General features: G+C 47.4%; 1 protein-coding gene across 14 annotated transcripts in view; it reads left to right on the forward strand.

Annotated features, from left to right (window-relative positions):
- The window catches only part of LOC1275657 (trafficking kinesin-binding protein milt), a 90,483-nt gene extending 75,939 nt beyond the window's left edge, over nt 1–14,544 (forward strand). For 13 of the 14 annotated variants that reach the window (XM_061661453.1, XM_061661454.1, XM_061661456.1 and 10 more), the window contains 4 exons: nt 6,173–6,451; nt 8,585–8,785; nt 8,933–10,513; nt 10,581–14,544. In XM_061661453.1, the coding sequence (XP_061517437.1) occupies nt 6,173–6,451; nt 8,585–8,785; nt 8,933–10,513; nt 10,581–11,566 (3,047 nt within the window). In that variant the 3' untranslated portion in view covers nt 11,567–14,544. Of the gene's footprint in view, nt 1–104; nt 1,076–6,172; nt 6,452–8,584; nt 8,786–8,932; nt 10,514–10,580 lie in introns of all 14 variants that reach the window. The other variant, XM_061661450.1, reaches the window with a different exon arrangement.
- Nucleotides 14,545–14,839: the final 295 nt, after the last annotated feature.

Here is a 14,839-nt window from a genome sequence, read left to right on the forward strand (position 1 = left end):
GAATAAGGCTTACGGATTAAGATAATTTGTGGACTACGTTCTCCCAATTCTATTTCATACTCTTCCGTAACAAACATATTTGTTTCAACCAATTTTCTCTACAGTATATTGCTTGGAAATGTGATCAAAATGTGTGTGTGCAAATGAAAGTATTTTAACAATGATCTGTTCAGACGAATCCTATTCTGTGTTCTAAACCTCTCAAAAACCCCTCTCTGGTTGGCAAAGACATTCATCATCGTTCGCTAAACAAACAATCAGACTGTGTGACTGTGATTTTTAAAGAATTAAAAGCATCCAATATCTCCAAAAATGCTTTCCCGTGCGGTGAACGTGTTTCGTAAGAAAAAGTCTCGCAAATCCGCACACCACGACGGCGAAGATGACCGTCACGGTACGGACACGAACGCAAGTGAAACGGAAACCGAACCGGACGACTGCAGCTGCCACTCGGAGCCGGTGCTGCCGGCCGGCCTCTCGCCAGCATTCGCCAGCAACGGCCGGCTGCTGCAGGACAGTTCACCCGCCTCCTCCACCGAATACTTCCAAGATGGTCCCGAACAGTACCAGGAAATGGGCGGCCGTAGAAAGAAACACTCAAGGAAAGAGGAGCAAACAGCGAGCGATGAGGTGCGTGAAGAGTGTCGCTCTTCTTCAAGCATTGCATCGTCCCTGCTGTCGACGATCCGGCGGGCTCGGTCGCGGTCTCGGTCTCGGTCAATCGCGTCATCATCACCGGCCGCCACCGGTCGAAGTACGTCGAAGCTGCTACCCACCTCGAAAAGTACGCTAAGTAGTAGAAGCCATCGTGGTGGTGACCATGGTGGTGGTTGTGGTGGTGATCGTGGTTATGGTGGTACCGGTTCCTCTGCTTCTTCTGCACTGCTGCACGGCGACGAGGAACGCAATGCACTGGTCAGTTCTGACAGCTTCGCCCGTGACACGAAGCGTGGGGTGAGGGATCCGTCCGAGGATCACCTTCGATCGTCGCCTACCCAATCTACCGAGCTTGCGGGTGCTACCAATGGCAGCGGTAGTGGTGGTAGTGTGAGGCAAGGTGATGGAAAACGGCAAGGTTTGACGATTTCTTATACAAATTTTGATTGGATTGCGCCCCAAACGGGGTGAAAGAAGATGTGTTAATTGGTTGGGGGTTCTTAATTTATGTTTTGTTTTGGTTTTCTTCCTTCCCTTGTGTTCTTTGCTGTGCTGTGTGTGTGTATTTTGTTTGTTTTTATGTTGGTATGCTAGATATGGTATTCAATGTTTTCTCACAGTTTGGCTTGTGTGTGTCTTTATTTTCTTTGATTTGCTGTACAATAATTATAATGCACTCTAGTTAATTACGAATTGATTATAGAACTTATTTGACTTCAAATTAAAAGTTTACCAAAATGCAAATTTGCCTCAAATGGTCATCAAACACTCAAGCAAATGCAATTGCCACTAAATAGAAAGTTGCCCTTTACGGATGTAATGAGGGAAAAAATCCTTTCCTGCTGTGCCACTGTTTGCTAGCCTTGTTTGGCCCTTCAATTTAACCACTTCTGGCCAGTGTTATGTAAATAAATTCAATGTAATAATTTCCGCTCGCAAATGCCCTGCGGAAAAAAAAAACAAATACATTACTCGATAACGAGCTTTCCAACTCACCTTTCGCCCACCTGCTTGTTTTTATCCTTTGCAAAGATCTTGGCAAAGATCGAACTTGGGGATCTTCAAACCTAGGTGCCACTAATTGCAATTCGTTCGTCCGAATGCAAACAAGAGAATGAAATTAAATGCAACAGCCGTTTTCCTTCCCTCTGCTGCGGAGGGCGAGCGTCTTATGGTTTAAGTTGGAGAGCGCAACTATACTGGATTTAATATGTAGGCCCGTCCCCTTCGGCACCTTGTTAATGCCGAGCTTATCGGTGATCGCGAATACTCTGTACCACCACCGTCGTCGTCATCGTCGTCGTCGGTGGCGGCAAACCTGTTGCCCGGATCTCCGCTCACCGCGCTATTTTGAACTTTTACTTCGACGAGCAACAATATAAATGCTTTTAATAGTCCGTTCCTTTCCAACCATCCTCCACCGTAGTAGTATCGTCTCACTGTCTGCAAAGGTGCAAGGGTTAGGGCAAAGGATTGGCGCAGTTCGAGCTTCATTCATGCTGTGGTCTAGCCTAGAAGGTGCGGTTCGTGCGAAAAGTGTTCACCCCGTTTCGATTTCATCGAACCGGCAAAAGGGTCTGGGAAAATATTTGATCTTCCCTCCCGCGTCTCGACTCTCTAATGTCAGTGAAGCTATCAAAAAGAGCCCTTTTTGAGTGGGTGTGCGGTGGCTTTCCTGGAAGAAGGCCGTCAGGCTTTCAGCGAACCAGTACGATTTATTTAGATGGGAGTTGGAAAAGTAAATACCAAAACACACTGGTTGGTATTTTACGAGGGCAAAAATCGATGATGGAATGTTTGCAGGTTTATTATTAACCAGCGTTAATATTACTTCGCCCTCCAAACCAAACCCCACCCCATTGGGCGGGATGCTCACTGCATTTTGCTAGAAAACGTTTTTACGTGTTTGCAGGCCGATCGCTTATCGGATAGGAATCGTTTGTCTTTCTGCCTTTCTGCTATGTGTTTAGCAAAGCGGATGGAATTATGGTCCTCCGTGTTCTTGGTACACAATTGCCTTTTCTCTTTCAGCGGGGCTACATCTAGCTACAACTCGAAAGAAAGTGAACGTTTTGCGCTGTACTGCGAGTTTGGAGCACTGCTAGCAAAAACATAACACCCCCTTTTGAAAGGATTCCCCTGGCCAAAGGTCTAATTAAAGCCGGGCCTCGGAACCGTTCCAGGACGCTGGTTCGTTTTCCCTATCCACGCGAAGAAAAGCGAATCGAGTTAGGCTTCTACACGACTGCCTTTCCACCAGGAGAGAACTCTTGTACGCAGGCAGGAAATGATTGCAATCGAATTAGCGAACCCGCGGATGGACGATGAATCGTAGCAGCGGAGAGAGGCAAACGGCGGCTGCAAAGTGAAGTGAAAGGTCGAAACAGTTTCACCGAAAACCTGGCGGGTGACCAACCAAGAGGTTAATAAGAGAAGCTGTCTGTTTCGTAATGTGTATAATGTACGATCGATCGCGCTGGATGATCGTACATCAACAAACAGGCGCAAACGCTTTATTAGCTCTCCAGCTTTGTATTTTCCTGGCAAACGATAAGTGGTTTTTCTGTGGCCGAGAGCTGGCGGGCTAAGTAATTGGATCGTTTGATTGTTGGTAGTTTTGGGGGGTGATTGGAAAATGGATTTAGGAAGCTGAACCTCTATTAATAGTACGAAGCAAATGCGGACGCGTAGTGTAGTGCCAAACGGACGGTCTTACATGTCAAAGGTCATGAGTTCAAATCTTAATTAGAATGCAGGGGAGAAATAAGCTCATTCGGCAAAGCGCCTTTTATAAGCAACAGGTTGTGTTATTAGCTACACTTTTACGGCTGATCATAACTAAGATAAAGGAACGATAGGTAATTCTTTCATGGAATTATGAGAAGAGAATAATGTTTAAAAAACATGTTAACTATGATCGTGTGAACAATCAAAATCACAAAGATCACAATTTTGGCACACTTCTCACGCTGCTCAACCAACTATCGATTGCAGCCAGATTTCTTTCTAACATTTCCACAATTGAACAATATGCCTGAGTAATCGAAGGCATTACTGGATAGAGAAAAAAAAAAATCCCAGAAACCTTCAATTCGAAAGCTCCTTGGCGTTGCATTTCGATAACGATCTTCGATTTGTTTTGTTTGGCCCACCGGGAGGCCAACACTTCTCCCCACTGGCACGAATTTAGAGACTTGTCCCCCCCCTGAGGGGAGACTGTTTGACGCAAAATAAATGAAGACATTTTAACAACAGTACCAGCAGAGTAGCAACGGCACAACAACAGTAAAAGCAAGGAGTGCTCGTCCCAATCACAGGGCCTGATGAATGGAAACTTTGTTACGGAACAATTGTTATTGCCAGTACATTCGTGACATTTACCATTTGGCTTTTCGAGCTCTTCTCGGTGGTAAGTAAGAGCACCCCCGCGGTGGAACCCCGTTTGCTGTTAACAGGCTTGTTTAATTCGAGCCATTTCTCGTTCGGATCGTGTTTTTGTGCTTTTAAAGGTATTAACTTTCCACCAAAAAAAAAACACACAACGTGTACGTGTCATTCCCCGTGGAGAGAACGGCGGATTGATCATACCCCAGTCACCTCTTTAGGCAAGCGTGAAATTTGCACCTCACCACCAGCTCCCCCCCCCCCCCCCCCCCCCCGTTATTTCCTAAACAATGCGACACAACAATTTTGCCATCTCGTAGAGGAATCTTTAAGCAAATAATAATAGCAAATGGAATGAATCGGGCTTGGCGCCCGGTGTGTTGCATAATGACTTCATTAAAAGGGTGGCGGCGCACGATCGGACGTACAGAGGACGGGCGCCAGCGCTTTTCTTTCGCGACCGTTCTTTTCCCCTTTGGGTCACGAAGTCATCAATGTCAAATGTACTTTTTGTTCGCTTGATTGAGCGTCTTTTGGGTTGGTTTGGTGTGTGGGGGGGTCGCTGTTTTCCATTTTCTTTTAACCGTATTGGGTGAAATGAAACGCGAGGGGCAACTGGGGCTCCACGGTTTGTGTCTAGTTTCGTGTACGATTGTGTCAGGTGGTGTAGCTGTTTAACATCTTATTTGTTTAGCATTTTATGGCATTGAAAATGGGCACGATTCTCTATGAAATGGGAAGGGTGTTGCAATTAATCCAATGTGATACAATTAAATGTATCGTATTGTTATGGCTGGAACACGTGTGTGTTGGGTTGAGTGTGATTTTTATTACATTAGCGTACGTAATGGTTAGTTTGGCTTGGTTCAATTCCTAAAAGCGCCATTCTATTTATGCAATCTTTTGCTGTGGTACCGCTGGTACCTTTCTACAAGATAGCGCTTCGTCAATGATGATACTCCTTGCTTGGCAAACAAAAATGTTTTTGTTTTGATGACGATCCGTCACGAGTCAGCATATTGTTGGGCTGCTGCTACTGCTGCTGCCTTCCGATTGCTGACGCAAAACTGGATCATCCGTCATCGGCGAGAAAGAAAAGACCGGCAGCACCCAGACGCTCCACCGTGAACGACTTTTGGACGCGCAAAGTTGCATAATACGAAAATCTTCAAATTGCATCTTGTTCGTTTCGCCCTTACGTTGGTGTTAAACTTTTGAGCGTTTTAAGCGTCAGCATCCCTTCTCCCATTGAGAAAGAAAGACCAGCGAACAAAAAAAAGAGCCATTTCTTTTCTGCACCAATTCCGCAACATAATGACTGTTGTGTGTGTGTGTGTTGTGTTGGGTAAAAATTAAAACCAAACAAAAAGAAGGCTGTTTAAAAACAAAACCAAAAAACACTGGAAACGGGTGCGAAGCTTTCGACGGTGGTGTTTATAATTGGTCGAAGGAAAGGATACACTCCATTGCGCGTTCCAATACTTTGTTACCGTAACCACCGCCGTACCCTTTTGGAGCTATTTAAAAGGGAGTGGAAATTGTCCTGTGCTGGGAATTGGATTACGTACAGAAGGGGGGAAATTATTGTTGTTTGGCGGTCTTTCTTTGGACATTCGTCTGCTACAGCTTACACTCTTCATGAACGTTTTTCAATTATTGTTTGAATGGTCTCTTTCTGTGTGTGACGGAAGTGTCCTTGAGGCTCTTTCGTGACTGTGTGAACAAAGCTTCACTGTTGTTTGTTTGAACAAAAGATTAAATGGTACAGCTAGTAAACGTGTTTGCGTGTTCCACGATCGCGTTTATCGATTGACAATCATTCATATGTATAGCCTACTGTATGTGTATAATCCTGGTTATTATTTATCTTTTCCGATCAGCTCCATCCTGCACGCCATACATGAATGGACTTGGTAGTATAGCTATGGAAGATATGTTTAGCTTTGTGTTATGTTTATTTTTAGCTCGGTTTATTGTATTTATTTCCTTCAGATCTTACTTACTGTGGCCTGTGAAAGCTCAACTACTGGAGCTATACTTACGAACGGAGTCCCTCCTATCCGCCGCACATACAGCTTTGACTAATGACAACTCTGTTTCTCTCTTTTGCACCCTCCACTCCCTTTCACAGTCCTATGCGGTAACCGAGTGAGCCAAATGACCCGCGCGTACGATGACATAGATGCCGTAACGCGCCTGCTGGAAGAGAAGGAAAAGGACCTCGAGCTAACGGTGCAGATTGGCAAGGAGCTGCTAGCGCAGAACACGCACCTCGAGAACCGGGTCGCCGAGCTGGTGCAGGAGCTCAAGACGACGAACGAAAACCGGGCGCAGCTCTCGCACGAGCTGCATCAGAAGATCGAGCTGATCGGAATACTGACGAACGATGCCGACGACACCAGTGAGAATGGTAAGCTATCACGAGGGACACTGATGCCCTTAAACTTTATGATGTTTACAATGTTAGTGTGAAAGATATAAGTGCTCAAAATGCTGAGTAAATATCTTCAAATCTTCTCGAAAATAACTTCAATTTTAGCGATTAAGTGTTGCCCTTTGGCCCTATCCGTGACAGAAGAATAGGGTACCTAAATTAATAGTTTCCATAACACTTTCACTCACCAGCACCTAGCTTAAGCGCCTCTAGAGGTGTGTGTGTTCAATGCGGAACAATGTAGCATTTCCTGTGCTTCCATCCCACCGCCAACCATTGCCGTTCGGTTCTACTCACGTTAGCCACTATCAAAATAAGCCCCCTTTTGTTTTGTAACCACTATTTTCTATCGGCGAATCAGCATTGCGATGTTTGGTACACTCTCGAGCACGGTTCGATCGAGCGACGTGAGTGAAAGCTCTTGGAAACGGTTGATTAACTATCTGCCTGGGTGTCCCTCCAGCGACAGCCATAGAACGTCGACAACGGTTAATAGGGAAGAGTTATGTTTGCTTCCCTGCCGACGAGTCGCAGCCATTTCAATGCCGCATGTTGTAAGATTGCCACCTTAGACAAGGCAAATAGTGTGTGGTGGTGCTGTTGCATCATAGGAAGACCGGTGACGTCCACTGGAAGCGATAAGTTGGCAAAGAACTTGACATCCTCAAACACTTTACCTGCCTGAGAGTGCGCGCCTTATCGCGCGAGGCAAATGAAAAATGACATCCCTGCTGGACGCGGTTCTTCGCAGGTTACCGGCTTTTTAATTAGCGAACGAACAGAATCAACGACTCGCGCTGTGCTCTTGGCGTTATCGCTAAAGCAATCGCGAGCGATCGCGCACACACACACAGAGTTGCTTATCAAGAGCACCACTCATCTTCATCCCCGTTCGAGCCGTTGCGGCGCAATTGTAGCGACATTTGCACGTAGCTTTGCAGTACGAATGCATCGCGAGGAGAAGGTAGTGCAGTGTTGTTGTGGTGCATATGTTCAGTGGCAAGTGTTCTAATTTTAATTTTGACACACAAACACACACACGAACACACAATAGTGCCGGGAGGTGATATACGGGTTGCAGCGAAAGGTAAATTGTTTGCTTTTAGAACTCCAGCCACTCCTCTGCATCGTTATTCTGTGCGGTAATGGAATTATATCGAGCTGAAAATCGATGACAGAGAACTATGTGGGTTCGCCTGGTTTCTCGTCGTGTCTGCTCGTGTTTTTGGGCGCGCACACCTACCACCCATCGGCCGGGGGGGCTGATGGCTCGTCGTGTGTTGTAATCGTCCTTTTCGGGTCGTCAGAAAATGGACAAAACAACAAATGCGCGAAAAAAAGTCGGCTGAAATAGAAAATCAATAACGAAAGCAAAACTGGAGCTTGTTTGTTTGTTCCGTTCCCAACTGTGTTACGAAATGCTCCATCGCGTGCCTGTGTGCCTGCCTGGCACCTCCCAAAACGGAGCTGATCCTCTGCACTGGGCACTGGGAAAGGTGTTCCGTTCGCAGTCGGAAACGGTTATCGGTGGCGGCATGTCCGATGGCATGCAAAACTAAGCTCACTCTCGCTCTATTGGCGTGGATGGATTGATTATTGACCTCATCCTTGTCGTCCTCCCTTCTCGCCCCTCTGTTCGGTTCGGTGTTGATGGTTCAATCGTGCTAAAGGGCAACCAGTGAAAAGCAAAACAAACATTCGGGAGACTGCCTCAGTCCGTTTGGTCAAGCCTCCGTGGGCCTGTCTCTAAATGAAGTGAAGTGTGTAGGCTTGGGCAGCCACAGTAGTGCTTTCTGGCTGCAGCGTGAATAAAAGGAGATAAGAGAACACCTCCTTCGTACCTTCTTTCCTCTTCTTTTGCGCTGCCCCTTTCGATGGCGTTGATTCGTGCAGTGGCGCTGCCGTGTTACCAGCGCCCGCGCTCGAACGGCTTATCAGCGGCGGTAGTAGCAACTACGACGAAGTGCTTTTGCTTGCGAATACTCTGTACGGAATCTCTCAACTTTCTCGCGCTCTTAAACCCCATATGAAGTCTCTCTCTCTCCCTCTCTTGTGGCAATTCGTATTCTAATGCAAATTTGTGTCTGGTTTTACCATCATTTCCCGCAGTCACACCGACGGCATCGAAGTCGATCAACCTGGAGCTGCTGCAGCGGAAGGTTAAGCAGCTGGAGGACGAAAACAAATCCCTGCGCACCGAAACCGCCCAGCTAGTGAAGGAGACGGACGAGTGCGAGGAGCAGGAGCGCAGGCTGATGGCGGACATCGCGAACCAGCTTACCACGGCCAACAGCGAGTTTGACGGTTTAAGTAAGTATTGCTTGTATTGCTCTCATCTATTGTGTGTGAATGTGAATTGTGTCTAGTTACGTTACGCTCAAGATCCAGATCTCTCTTACCACACTTCATCTCTAATCTCCTTATCGAATCCAATCTTATCACTCTATCACGCTGCAGATTTGGAACTCGAACGACTGAAGGAGGAAAACCGGCTACAGCATGAGCAGATCATCAGCCTTACCGGGCGGCTCGCGGACGCCGAGATACGGCTCCATCAGCTGACCTCCGAAAACGAGGAAGCATCGTCGCTGCTCAGCATCACCAAAGAAAACCAAAACCTGCTGGCGGGCGAGCTGGCCGAGTTCAAGCTGCGCTACCAGGAGGTGCTGAACCTGCTGCAGGAGGCCCAGGAGCAGCTGCGCCGGCAGCGGAAACGCTCCCAGCCGCTCGCGCGCAGCTCGCTCATTCCCGGCATTACGGGAATGCCGGCTGCGCCCGATTCGCTCCAGTCGGAGCTGATGGAAACGTCCCTCTACTCGGAGCACAGCCTCGACTCGGGCATCGATTCGGTGCGGGGCGGTATCGGTGGTGGCGGCTCCATGATGGGTGGCATGATGACCGGCTCCCAGCAGCAGGTTCCCGCCTATCGGAAGGTGTTCGAGACGGTCCGCTCGGCCAGCCGGGCGAATCCGAACGGGTTCAGCGATAGTTTCTCGCAGCTCGGTTCGATGACGATGAGTTCCTCCTCGCAGCCGCGCATGGCACCGTACGTTTACCCCGGACTGGGCGGTACGACCGGCAACGGCAGCGGCGTCAGCAATGCGGGCATCACGACGATGACACACTCCTACAAGAGCGGTTCGTCCGTGTACAGCACGATGTACGGCGGTGGTGGCGGCAGTTCGCTCGGTGGACGAACGTACTCGCGCGAAAGTCTGACCGCCGACTCGGAGGATGGCTATCCGGGTCCAGCCCAAACAGGCATCCCGGGTGCGCCGGGCGCGAAGGATCTGGAAGCGGCCCTGAAGCGTCTTACCCCGGCGGAGGTGCTAGCGAGACGGGCGATGCTGCAGCACGCTCCGCTCGGCACGTACAGCTACGACGAGCAGCCTGCGGGCATTCCGCTCGGCTGCCGCACACCGGACAGTATTATGTCGACCGGTTCGTCGGGCCTGTCCGGCCTGTCGTCGTCGTCGGCCGCCGGCAACGGCCAGTGGCGCCTTCCGGAGAAGCTGCAGATCGTGAAACCGATCGAGGGCTCGCAAACGCTGCACCACTGGTCGCGGCTTGCCACGCCCACCCTGAGCGGGCTGCTCGAGGAGCGGCCGGGCGTGACGATACGCGGTGGCCGCGGGCTGGACGAGCTGGGCCTGCAAACCTACTCGCTGTCCGACGTGGAGGAGGACGAAGACACGGAAGACCATCCGGGCAAGCGGTTCCAATCGTTCGGCTGCACCTACACGTACACCAACAGCACGGTGCTGCATCCGGACGACGGTACGACGGCGGTCACGTTCAGTTTGCCACCCTCGCAAATGTCCTCCCAGATGACGTCCGAGTGTCCGACGCGACAGCCGACCGCACCGTCAACGCCCCGCTCCAGCCTGTCGCGGCGCAACTCCTGCTCGACGTTCAGCGTGAACATGGGGCTGGCGTCGATGCTGAACGAGCGTGGCATTAAAGCCGTTACACCGAGTGCCCTTAATACGCCCGCCGGGCCCAACTACTCACCCACGGTGACACCCTGCAATAGTCCTGGTAAGTGCGAGTCATTTTTAATCCCTTCAAATTGGATATTTAAATTAATTTTCTCTTATTCTACCAGATGGTTCACCCACTCGTTCAATGTCTCCGGAACCGCCGCTCCTATCCGGGCTGCTCGCCTCGACGGCCGACATCCTGCGCAAGCGGTTCGTCGCCTCGACCGGCGGCCAGCACAGTTCCGCCGATCCGGCCGATCGTCCATCGAGAATAATGACCCGCAACAAGGTCGCGCTGTCGCGGCTGGAAAAGAAAGCACTTCGCTCGATCAAGATCATGGAAAAGGTGGAAAGCATCGGGCTGGAGAACATTATGCTACCGCCGCAGCATCCACCGGGTATCAGTCCGCTTGCCCTGCACGGCACCTCGGCCCTCTACACGGCAGCCGCGTCCGGTCGCGGCCGTAGCCCGATGGCACAGCTTACCAGCCTCAAACACATGCAGGACCAGCGACGCAAAGCTCAGCAGCAGCAGGCGGACGATCTTGTAACGATCGACAAGGAAACGATCAAAGCGGTCCTAACGAAGGGTCTGTCGCACGACAGCCTGAAGAGCATGGCTTCCTCGTCCGGTGCGAGCAGTGGCATCAGTACAGCGATGTCCTCCGACTCGGACAGCTCATCCGTGGCGAGCTTTGACTCGGAACCCCGCACCAAGGACACGACCAGCGGTGCCAGCTCGGCTGCTACCAACACCAATACCGCCTCCCCAACGACAGCGGCCCGGCTGAAGCAGATGCAGCGGCAGAAGTCGCGACGCAATCTACTGAACGGTGCGAACGGTGGCTCCCAGCGGCCGGATCTTGGCACGGTGAACGGTTCCAGCCGTCCCGGAGTACGACCAGACCTTGGCACAGTGGGCAGTAAAGCAACGGGCAAAACTGGTGGCAACAACAACACCGGTGGAAGTGGCAAGGACAGTCGCAGCAAACAGCAATCGACGGCAACTGCTGCAGCACCGGCGGTTAAGGAAGAAAGCCGTTCACTCGGTCAGAGTGTGTACGGTACGATCAGCTCGTTGCTGTTTGGCCGCAAGGGTGGTTTGCTGTAAGAACACTAACGAGAGCAGTGAAGGACACAAGGACGACCGCGGCAGGCACAGGAGTACATGCGCGGGTCCGGCTGAAAAAACCCCTTTTTATTGGTAGCCGTCACAGTTTACATCCACCTTTTTTCGTATAATTTTAACCTACAAACAGATTATTTCCTATATTCATTTAGTGTGCCCATCATATCCTTGTTCTGTAAAGTTTTAGTACATCCCCTAGTGCGCAAGCAAGACAAAAAAACACACACGCACATATTCTACACAATAATACCTCCCAAATGGCAACAATTACCCCGCGAGGAAAAGTTATTTTGCATACCTTCAGGGGGCGAAATCCAATAAGAATCCTTCTATTTGCCGTGCGCGCTCGCTGAGAGTAAAACAGATACACCTTTTCTCGCTTCCCTCGTTTTTGGATGGAAAACAGGAATGCGGGCTCTCCCCCTACACCACCTAAAACCATTCAAGCAAGCAAGGAATTACGGAAAATCAGGCTAACTCTCTCGTATGCACAACACTGCCGGGTGCTGGTTTTTTGTTTGTCCAGTTAGAAACTTCAGTATTTGTTCGACATTAGTCCTTTCTTGGTGCTTTTCCACTCTATTTTCGGTGGCAGCTCAGTGTTACTAGCAGGCTTAAAGTGTAGTCAAATTACGAACATTCCGGTGCTCACCCAGTGCCAGGCCACTGAGAACTGATATATAAACCATCGCTAAATAAAGATGGTGTTTAGAAACTGTAGGCAACATTTCTTTAGGAAGCTTCCATTTCCCAATTATCCCGAGAGATTTTTTTCTTATTTCTTTCATAAATCACTGTCCATGTTTTCCCTTGCAAATTTTCCCTCCATGCTTTTTAGGATAACATTTTTCGAATTAAATTATCTCTAACTAGTCTTGCTATTGCCTCAAACAAACGTGATGATGAGAGAGGAATGCTGATTTTAGGAAGCTTTTTCGCTGCCTACTTGATCGCTGCAACGTTGGCAAGCTTACGGTTTGGGTGGCGTTTAGGGAGGTTTAGGAGCCGCATGGTAGATTGAAGCTTCAGTTCCTGCCCTTTCTGGTGTAGTCGACACGGATTTTACGTACACGTCACAAGCATAATGTGAAATGATTTACTCTTTTTTTTTTAATCAGACTCCAAAAGTATCTTATTTTTTCTAGTCCAATGAACAACGAATACACATTTCATTTTCTATTTCCCTGTTCTAGAAGCTGTTTAAACGCCCTCTAATGCAGTACTGTAAAAATCTTTCTTGCTGATCGTACATCAATACAAACTCTCTCACACACAATTGATTCAAGTCCGGTTCCGACCCTTTCCGCAAAACAAAACAAAAAAAAAACACTCTTAAGGAAAAGCTCGTGTAAACCCATCGATGGACGAATCAATGAGAGGTAACAGGCAAAGCTGTAAATTAGAAGACAATCCCCATTTCATGTGCGGTAATGAGATGAACTCGCTCGGCTCTTATCGTACTTCCGCAGTCTTTGTTTAGCATCCTTTTTTCTCTCAAGCTTTGGAGAAAGGATCAGCACAATCTGTACGCACTGTTTTGCTAACTGTACACTGTTCAAAGCACCACTTTCTTATACATATATCGGCAAATTACGATATAGCTTTATGTAAGACAACACCACTCCCTGTAGAACTGTAACAACATCTACATCTTTCTGCCTATTTTTACAACAATGCAGTCACATAGGGTACATTCTGGAAGAGCAAATCGATCAGTGAAGGGATAATACAGTGCTGCAATTATAGGGTGAAGTAACTCTAACTTTATTTAAAAAATACTTTCTTTCTATACTCTATTTAATTTGATAACAGAGGGGTACAGGAGAGATTTTGTGAGTTAAACGAGATAAATCTGGCGATTACTTTAGCTATTTTTCCCCTCTAGATTTTCTTTTACCTCTGTTCAGCTGAGAGCTTTTAGTAGCCTCGTAGTGTAGATAGAGAAAAAGTGGTACTAAACAAAATGCTTGTGAAAAAAGGATATTATTAGAGAGCTCGTTAGTAGCTGCACAACAAGTAGCTGGTTTCGCATTGAACCAAAAAAAACATAAGAAACGCGGAGAAATGGCATAGTTTAGTTACGACTGGTTATCACTCTTGTCCCTCTCGATAACGAATTGGCTTTCGTAGACTGTGTGATTTGGATTAGTTTTTTTCGGAAAAAACCTTTTTTTGGTTAGTATGTACGCTCACTATAACACACAATAGAAAACGAATTGAGCTGGTTCCTTTCGCGCGAAAGGTAAAGAAAATGACTATGTGAGAGAACGGCGCATGAAGCAGCAGGGATTGTTGAATCAACTGTATCTGTTTTTTTTTGTGTGTATTGCTCTATAAAGGAGTAAAAGAGAGAGGCCTTTCCAAAAATGGGTTAAGTTTCGTTGTTGTGACTTTTTTGTGAAGCGTACGTAGGGATCGTTGTAAATAGATTGAAGTGTTGATAACACATCACACCCCATTTCTTACCCCGAAGCCTATGAGGAAGAAAAAACGTCGTGCTACTTTAAAAACCAATGGTGGATAAGTTGGAAACAAAAAACACAGACAGACGAGAAGACTATTAAACAGATTAAAGAAAGCTTACATCAACCTTTCCCCCTCTCCCGCAGAATGCTACTGGCTGTTGTAGATAATTATTAAAATAGTGCGCAAAAACAACACACAAAACACAATACAAACAAAGTGAAACTAAATTACAAAAAACATAATATAACGACGACAAGGGATAAAAGTGGGAGGGAAAAGGAAAGGTTGTGTTAATTGTGTGTGTTTCAACCAAGAAGCATCACAAGGAATGGATAAGCAAAGAATGGATGCGTGTGTGAAATGAAAACAGATTGTTGTTACACATTGCAAAATAGTTGTAACGAAAGTAAGAAAGAGAATGTTAAGTATTTATTTTTATATAGAACAAAGAAGGTAATAAAATAAATCAATAAACGATGAAAACGAAAACAAAACACAGTTTAATTGAAAACAAAAAGAAATGATTAAGTTATTCAAGATGGAAATAAAACCGTATGTAAAATGGGTAACAAAGCGGGAACATTTAACACATATAATATGCTACTAACATTACCAATTGTTGCTTTGAAAAGCAGAACATAGAACGAGAAAAAGAGGGAAAAAACAGAAAAAGTGGCACAAATACCACAGCAAGAAAGAATAGTGGATCTGGGATTTCTTTTTTCTTTAAAAACCCATTCATTATACGAAGCACTGTAACAAATTTCAATTACACAGCAATATACTACA

Source organism: Anopheles gambiae, chromosome 3 (genome assembly GCF_943734735.2).
Source record: "Anopheles gambiae chromosome 3, idAnoGambNW_F1_1, whole genome shotgun sequence".
NCBI classification, from domain to species: Eukaryota; Metazoa; Arthropoda; class Insecta; order Diptera; family Culicidae; genus Anopheles; species Anopheles gambiae.